The 9585-nt window shown below is 40.1% G+C and overlaps 1 protein-coding gene across 1 annotated transcript in view; it reads left to right on the top strand.

Moving 5' to 3' along the window:
• Nucleotides 1–1007: 1007 nt before the first annotated feature.
• Nucleotides 1008–9585, top strand: part of LOC133631842 (oocyte zinc finger protein XlCOF7.1-like) — a 9802-nt gene continuing 1224 nt past the window's right edge. Inside the window, exons 1-2 of the mRNA XM_062024006.1 lie at nt 1008–1256; nt 8545–9585. The exon at nt 8545–9585 is cut by the window's right edge and continues 1224 nt beyond it. Of these exons, the coding sequence (XP_061879990.1) occupies nt 1079–1256; nt 8545–9341 (975 nt within the window). The 5' untranslated portion in view covers nt 1008–1078 and the 3' untranslated portion in view covers nt 9342–9585. The remainder of the gene's footprint in view (nt 1257–8544) is intronic.

Raw genomic sequence — 9585 nt, 5'->3', positions numbered from 1 at the left:
CGATTTAAACTATTATACAAACATGGGGTCTGGTTCAAATATAGAGATGAGGGTCTTTAATTTGACCTGCTGCTGTACTCTGTCTCAAGGTGTTATGTGCTCAATGTTTCCTTACCATTATTGCTATGTTGTCTATTACCATTATTGCTGTTGTCTATTGCCATTATTGCTATGTTGTCTATTACCATTGTTGGTATTTTATTACCATTGTTACCATTGTTCTTACATTGTTGATACAAATTATTGTTACAGTGTAATAAATATTGTTACCTTTGGCCACTATGATACAACATCTGTATTATAATCCTTAAACAAAGTAACAGTGAAACTCATGGGAATAATCACTGAATAGAGAACTGGGGGTGGGATTAAATAAATTATCTTATTCCCACTCCCTTTCAGGCAAAACTGGATTATCCTGCATATACAGTACATTACCTTTTGCACTATATTAATTTATATTATTATGTGTTGTCAACTTTGTACTTTTTTTATGTCATTGACTGAATAAAAAAGAAAAAAGAAAAAAAAATGAAATTAACTCTATTTTGTCAAATAGTCAAATGTCTGGTACACATCTGAATAAATAATAAATAAATAAGTACGTCATTTTCATTAAGGGTTCAAATTTGGATTTGATTAAATGATTTAGGTCAGTCAAAACATATTATAATATCTTTTGACTGACCTAAATCATTTAATAATAATTTAATACATTTAATACTATAGTAAACACAGCATTTATACACAGAAAACATATAGTGAGTCAATGCGAGTCAACTTTAAAATGCTTTATTTGCCAAATAAAGATGATCATAATCCCCCCCAGTTATGGTATGAAACAATAAAACATAGACAAAAACTAAAAAAATGCTGACGGGTGGATTTCCCTGAGAGTAGGACACGGCGATCATTATTCAATACCGCCGCAAGATGGCAGTAGTGTAAAATTATAGACGCTTAACTGCCAAAAATCTCAATCGAGGAAGAAAAAGGCGGAAGTTAGCCGCAGACAAAAAAAGGGGCTAAAATTAGCAACACTTAAAGTGTGTTTAGTGTCGTCCAGTCGATAATCAAAATGTTTAAAGAGTTAGTGAAGAAGCGACTAATGGCGGCGGCCGATGAAATATTTACGGTGTTTGAAAGAACCATCGTGTCGTACGAGAAGGAACTTTCTCGAATAAAAGAGGAGAAGGAGCGATATCGACAACAACTGGAAGCTGTTAGCCAGACTCAATTTGGGCCACACGCTGAAGGTATTTTCACTTCTGTTTTTTACCTCACAGTTATTTATTAATACGCTCTTAGTGGGCAAAGTCTCTCCCAAGAAGTCAGATTTTAGCTACCAAGACTGAACTCATAATGTGAACGCAAATGTACATTAAACATGGCAAGTGAGCTAACATCTACACCGTCAGAAGGTTGGATGTGTGCAATTGGAACTGTTTGATCAAAATTGAGGACAACAATAAAAAAATATATATATACAGTATATATATAATCACTTTTCTTATTGCAACATGCCAACAAAAGTGATGTCCGCCATGTTAATATACAATGTTTCAAACAACCAATAGAAAAATGGCCCTGAGGTCATGTGACTGCGCCGGAGTCTAAACTTACACTTATGCAATTTTTAAATTATTGGAGAATTTTTAGTATGTTTATGTGTACAATGGCGCTCTCTGCTGTACAGACATGGATACTGGCTGAAATATCATTAAAACCTCTTAAGCAGGGGTGGGCAATTAATTTTTACCGGGGGCCGCATGAGCAACCCGAGCACTGCTGGAGGGCCACACTGACAATATTTCAATTAAATTTTGCTCAAATTATTTTTGATATACCGTAAGATAGATAATAATAATAATATTTTCATTTAACCTAACTTATCTTTATACAAAAGCAGATGGCTTTTGATGGTTTTATTTTTAACACTTTCTTACACAACACTTCCTGATGTATATTACAATACAAAAATTTCAATTTCTGTCACTTTATCCTGCATCCTCTTTGTTGTAAAACCTTTATTTAACCAGATAAGAAAACGTTGTGAACGTAGCACGCCTGTAAGGTGATTGGCGAAGAAGGAGGAAGCGTTGCTGTTGCGGAAATGAGGAGTGAGGATTGGTTTTCCTTTTGGAAAGAACGAGATAAGTTGAGCTGTGTTAGTATAGCTTGCTCAATAAAAGTTTAAAAAGTGCATCAGACTTGGTGTGCACTTCTTCTGGACGCTACAATTGATGTCACAAGTGGGATGAAATGCCTCCCAGTTCGCCTTGCCATCAAACCTGGGAGTCTTCATTGAGGGCGGAATTCCCCCCGTGGCAAGCAGCGTGGCTGCACCTGTATACGCTCTCTCTCTCTCTCTCTCTCTCTCTTTGCGGCGAGCTCCTCACGTGGCACGTACCTCCCGATGACGTAGCACACAAACAGTGCAGTATGCGCAAAGTTTTACTTCTGCCACCAATTGTAGCGTCCAGAAGAAGTGCACATCAAGTCTGACGCTCTTTTTAAACTTTTATTGAGCAAGCTATACTAACACAGCTCAACATATCTCGTTCCTTCCACACGCACGTCTCCTCACTCATTTACACAACTCAAGAAGACAACATCTACTTCAGCAGGTCGTTACATTATATGCTTTAAACACAACGTGTGTACCACAAATAAGCACACAGCTTTACCTTTACTTGTCTTGTTGAAAACACGCCATTCGTCATCAACTTTTCTCTTTTTAGCGGGCATCACTTGTCGCTGTGCGCCTTCCCTCACAGGACATACGCACATATAACACTTTTCAAAATAAAAGCATCACAGTTGTATTGCACGCACGACAAAGATGTTTTTTTAAATTTATTTTGTAATTTGAGATTGCCGCTGCGCGCACGAGCATACGTCCACACGGAAGTAATACAAATAACGCTTTTCAAAACAAAAGCAGCACCGTTGTATTGCACACTCGAAATAGATGCTTTTTAAAATTTATTTTGTAATTTATAATTGGCCTCACGCGGGCCGGACAGGGACGTACAAAGGGCCGGATGCGGCCCGCGGGCCGCACAATGCCCAGGTCTGCTCTTAAGGCCCAAGCCGTTTGTTTACATCAGGGGTGTCAAACTCAAATACAGAGTGGGCCAAAATTTAAAACTGAACAAAGCCGCGGGCCAAGGTTGAACAAATGTACCTTTTAATAGGGACCCACACAAGTTTTGCATTGAATATTGAACAAGCAAGCTTATATAACTTTATAGTGACATGCAAAATCGAGTTTCAAATAATAATAATAGTAATTAAAAAATATCAATGGCATATAAAATACAATTTAAATAAAAATTGAATGCCTCTTTTCTATTTGCAGCCTTCTGAGGTAAATATGTAAATATCAACATTAACTTTTTCCACAGGCTAATACATTTGAAAATAAAATAACAATGAATAAACCAACCATTCAGGACTTTAAATTGCTTAGTTTGCAACACACGGATCTAATCGGATGTGCCCAAGCCAGATACCTGGCATCTTTTCTTGGATGCTACACTGCAAAAAGTCAGTGTTTAAAAACAAGAAGAAAAAAATACAAAAATTAGGGGTATTTTATTTGAACTAAGCAAAATTATCTGCCAATAGAACAAGAAAATTCAGCTTGTCAAGACTTTCCAAAACAAGTAAAATTAGCTAACCTCAATTCCCCCAAAAATACCTTTAAAATAAATATATTCTCACTAATAACAAGTGCACTTTTCTTGGTAGGAAAAAAAAGAGACCTTTTTGCTCAATATGTTGAAAAATATTCTTAAATGAAGTAAATGCTAGTGCCATTATCTTGACATAATGATATGCGCTCGGCATCATGATTTTTTTTTTTCATGCTTGAAGTAAGAAATTATTACTTTAAAAAAGTAGTTTTATACTTGTGAGTGTTGATGACACAGCTTTGCAACAGTTGATATTCTAGTTTCAAGCACGTTTGACTCAATATAGGTCATCAAATCTCAGCAACAAGCTGTAATATCTTACTGAGATCATTTAGGACCAAAACACTTAAAACAAGTAAAACACTCTAACATAAAATCTGCTTAGTGAGAAGAATTATCTTATCAGACAGAAAATAAGCAAATATCACCCTTATTTGAGATATTTAGATTTCAGTTTTTGCAGTGTGTTTACATGCTTTTTTTTAATTTCTCTTTACTATTTGGGCTTATTGGACCCTAATTAGAATAAAAACTAAGAATCATCTTTTGATATGATGTACTTAGTCCATAAGTACACAACCGTGTACTTCATGTGTAGTGACATGCTAATTCTTATTTTTACACTTATTTTTTTTCCAAATTCCATTGTATGTTATACTCTTCTGACACCACCAGATGGCAGTATAAGTGGCCACATAAGCGGCCTTAAGACCCCAATTCAGTAGTGTACACAATTTTGGAAATAAGAGCTAAAAGGTGCTGTCCACGCATGTGGCCAACTAAGCCTTTATGGGGCCCTTTAGCATTACAAAAAAGAAAATTACAAGTCTAGAATGTTTTATGTCATTATTACTAGTGGCGCCCCAATTTGATATTGATATCAGCAAAACATTTAGCTCTATCGGCTTGCATCTTAAAGGGGAACTGCACTTTTTTAAAAAAAATGTTGCCTATCGTTCACAATCATTATGAAAGACATGACAACGGATGTGTATTTTTTATCCATACATCCATCCATTTTCTACCGCTTGTCCCTTTTGGGGTTGCGGGGCGGTGCTGGAGCCTATTTCAGTTACAATCGGGCGGAAGGCGGGGTACACCCTGGACAAGTCACCACCTCATCACAGGGCCAACACAGATAGACAGACAACATTCACACTCACATTCACACACTAGGCACCATTTAGTGTTGCCAATCAACCTATACCCAGGTGCATGTTTTTGGAGGTGGTAGGAAGCCGGAGTACCCGGAGGGAACCCACGCAGTCACGGGGAGAACATGCAAACTCCACACAGAAAGATCCAGAGCCCGGGATTGAACCCAGGACTACTCAGGACCTTCGTATTGTGAGGCACATGCACTAACCCCTGTGCCACAATGCATTCAAAATAATAAATACATGCGATCAAAAGTCGTCTTACAACGGAGCCTATAGGGGCCGCTCTATTCTGCCTTCACAGCCCTTAAAAACCATCCAAACACCCCCAATAAGGTTTTATATAAATACTGCAATGTAGTAACAGACACATTTATAATAACATTTAATATTTGCGTATTTTGCTCATTTTAAAGGTACGCGGCACAAGATTTAAACCTCTTTTGTACTGAGAGGGTTTGCGCGCTGCTTTGCTGTACAACAGCCATCTTAGCTGGGTCGACCACCACTGGTTTTCACTTCTAGGGAGAAGTCACATGTCGGAATACAAGCAAGCTCTCTCGGTCGTTCTCAGACGAGCTTCCATCGGAGTCTCTAATCATTCCGTAGAGCTTTCAGCTCCCGCATCTTTCTTCAGGATGTCCACGTACGTTAGCGCGGGACGTCCTCGCGTCAATGCCCGTGCGTTGGTTCCCATAGGACCAGCCTGCTGGCCGGAAGCTCCCGATGTCTGTGGCAGTGGCCGGCCAGCCTCATCCTCCTAGCTGTTACCTTCTTGCCGAGCCTCGGCAGTTGCCCGTACAGGTCCTTGTTGGTGATGTGGATGTTCCGGTCCACATTCAGAACAGCTCGTATCATTCTGGTGTAGCACCCATCTAGGGACTTCTGCAGGGTGGGTATCAGGGTCCAGCTTACGCAGCCATACAGGAGGACAGACTCTACAGTGACGTGGACTAGACTCAGCTTTATGTGTCGGGAGAGATTCGAGCACCACACTCTTGACATACCGTTCAGGGCCCTCCACGCTAGTGCCTTCCTGTCCTTAAGGTCTTGTTCTGTGGAGTTCATCCAGGAACCCAAGTACTTGACATCATTGACCTCTCGCAGAGCGTTGCCATCTGATGTTGTTATTGGCGGGTGGTTCATGTGTAGGTTATAGGTGATTACCTTAGTCTTCTTTGCGTTCAGTCTGAGGCCAACCCTGGCACATTCCATATAATAATAATAAGTGTCCTTAATTGAACAATATTGCAATTTGTCAATATAAACATTCATCAAATAACTATAGTTGCATATTACTTGCATATACAAAATTTTCCAAGGCAAAATCGTATTAGAAAATATCCAGTAACAAATGTTTCTGCATCATCAGATTATTGCTTCATAAACTTAATTTAATGAATTGCTTTGGTCACCTGGTGTTGCCAAAAACAATTACACTCCACTTCAATTTAAAGACAGGATAAGTATTCCAGACGGTTAAGAATATATTTGTGTTTTTCATACATACCATTGTTCTCTGTTTGATTAGTACTGATATAGTTTCAGATCAATATCGTTATTTCCCAATACTCAAGGCGCCAATATTGATATTGTTATAATTTTTGCTCGTATATCTGCTTTTTGCAGGAAGATTTAAGCCTCGTTTGTACTCAGATAGTTTGCGCTGCGCTTGCTGTGCAACAACCATCTTGGCTGGGTTGACCACCACAGGTTTTCACTTCCGGGAAGAAGCCACATGTTGGAATACAAGTAATTGTAGGTTTACCTGAGAAATTAAGTGAATTTAGGGGAGAAAAAAATGTGTCTGGGGGCCGGTATATCTATTTTTAGGAACACTAATACAAAACCTCACAATAATGTCTGATTGTATGCTGAAAACGTAACGACAGACCGCCTTTAAAAACGGAATGGAATTTTAATTTTTTTTACTGAATGAGACACCCAGAATGTACGGTACATGAAAATAAAGACTGTGAGATTTGCAATATTGACTATGAAGGATAAAACACTGAATATTGACAACATATGAACGTAACACCCTCTCTCCATCCACATATTTTACAATCAAGCGAAACGCAACAAAAACGCAACAAACACAGCGAAATATGAACGCGAAGGGTAAAAAAACAAACAAAACAAAAAAATCTGATCTACAGTATGTGATGTACCACTAAGCTTTAGAACTTTGTTGTAAAAATCTCCTTCCTCGTCTATTCCTGACACCCGCATTTCAGGCTGGCCGCTCGGGAAACACTCTGTGGAAACGCTCCCCACCCACTCTGTGAATTAGATTACTATAGTAACTAGCATATCATGCAAAAGCGCGGATTCCAACCATTGAAATACTTTGTATAGTTTAATACTTGCGGTAATTTGAAAACATCACTGCACATCACAATGGCAGCTACAGTTTCCATCTTAAATATCTAAAAAAAATTATTTGGGAATGTCCGGTGGGCCAGATTGAATAGATTATTGGGCCTTAATTTGCCCGGGTGTGGTCTATGATGATATAGTCAAACTCTATGCCAATCACAACTCTTGACCTCCTTATTAGTGTGTTCAGCCTAAAGGAGTCCTCCTTAAATGTGCTGCCACCCCAGCAGATAACAGTGTATGTAGGTGTGGGCTTTTCCAAAGGAGGTCCAATCGACTGAATTTACCACAAGTAGAATCCAATTAAACTGAAGAAACATCTCAAGATTTTCAGACTTTTCCAACTTTTCTCCCCCACTTCCCGTGGGACTTTGCTGGGGGCGTTTTAGACATTGTGGGCATCCCGGGACTCGCGCGGTCGGCGGCGGGACTTGTGGCACTCAAACCTGGGTGTGATTTTTTAACATTTTGGGGACTTTTGCTGACTTTTCTAACTTTTCTCCCCCACTTCCCGTGGGACTTTGCTGGGTGTGTTTTGGACATGTTGGGCATCCCGGGACGTGCGCGGCCGGCGGCAAGACTTGTGGGACTCGAACCTGGGTGGCTATTTTGAACATTTTGGGGACTTTTGCCGACTTTTCCAACTTTTCTCCCCCACTTCCCGTGGGACTTTGCTGGGTGCGTTTTGGGACTCCTCTTCCTCCTATCCAGGAGATCGCAAAAAGCCGCTGCCTGACCAGGGCTCAGAAAATCTGCACCCCCACCAAGGACAGTTTTCACTGCTGGACTCTAGAAAGAGGTTCCGCAGCCTCCGAAGCAGAACCTCCAGGTTCTGTAACAGCTTCTTCCCTCAGGCCGTAAGACTCTTGAACGCATCATAATAATCCCCTCAATTCCCCCCCAAAAATGGATTAACTGGCTGGAATATAAAGACAATATAACATACATCCATAAACCTGGATGTATATGCAAAAGTGCAATATATTTATCTGTACAGTAATCTATTTATTTATATCTGCACCTTATTGCTTTTTTATCCAGCACTACCATGAGCTAATGCAAGGAAATGTCATTCTTATCTGTACTGTAAAGTTCAAATTTGAATGACAATAAAAAGGAAGTCTAAGTCTAAGTCTAAGAAAAGTCAGTAAAAACATGATGCACCTGTGTTGTTTGTTTAATTCATCGTGTCTTTCAAAGCTAAATAGGGTTTTAGGCTGGTTTTTATTTTTACGACCTTTTGAGGCATTTTAGATTTGTATTTGAACTCCTTTGCCTGAATTGTGTTTGGTTTTACTTGTGTCCTGCAGATGTCCAGCAGCCGAGGAAGGGGGTAAGCTGCACATTGAAGCAGGAGGATCCACAGCCCCACGATGTTAAAGAGGAAGAGGAAGAACTCCGTATCACTCAGGAGAGAGAGTGTCTTCTAGGGCGAGAGGCGGCTCATCCCGCCAAGTTTCCACTGGCTGTTGTTCCTATGAAGACTGAAGATGATGGAGAGAAACCACAAGCAGACAACCTCTTAGCCCCGCTATCAGATAGGGACGACACAACGTCACCCTCTCCTCAGAATGAAGAGAGGGACGACGACACCCACGAGCCTTTGAGCAGCGATACGGACTGTGAAATTGATATAAGGACTGATACTGACGACAAACCCTCTGAATGCTCTGAAAAAGGCAAAGACCATTTAACCTGCTCAGTTTGCGCGAAAAGATTTCCTAAAAAGGGGGATTTGACTCGACACATGCGGACACATACCGGAGAAAAACCTTTCAGTTGCTCAGTTTGCGATAAAAGATTTCCTCGAAAGTCAAGTATTATAATCCACATGAGAACGCACACGGGGGAAAAACCTTTCAGTTGCTTATTTTGTGGTAAAGGATTCTCCCAAAATGTAGCAATGGTGTCACACATGAGAACGCACACTGGTGAAAAACCCTTTAGTTGTTCAGTTTGTGAAAAAAGATTCTCTCGCAGGTCATATATGGTATCGCACACAAGGACGCACACGGGGGAAAAACCGCATACATGTTCATTTTGTGCTAAAACTTTTACACGACACAACAACTTAATGACACACATGCGAACCCACAATGGAGAATAACACGTTTCCTGTTCTAAAATATTGACAAGTCATAGAAGTGTATGATGTCACATGTGAAAAGTCATCCAGAAGGTAATGATCTGCTGTATGTACCATATCAGAATCCTTCATGAGTTCCAAGTTTGTGTACTGCTAAGAACAGTAGCTTGGGGCCGATCTGCTCTACACGCAGAACATAGGCCGTGTGTAGTGCCCCAGGATCTGTGGGGGGGCCGTTGCTGTGAAGAAGTGCTTGTAAAATGTC

Source organism: Entelurus aequoreus, linkage group LG17, assembly GCF_033978785.1.
Source record: "Entelurus aequoreus isolate RoL-2023_Sb linkage group LG17, RoL_Eaeq_v1.1, whole genome shotgun sequence".
Lineage (NCBI taxonomy): Eukaryota > Metazoa > Chordata > Actinopteri > Syngnathiformes > Syngnathidae > Entelurus > Entelurus aequoreus.
Note: the sequence above shows the minus strand (reverse complement) of the source record. Positions and strands in the feature narration are given on the sequence as shown.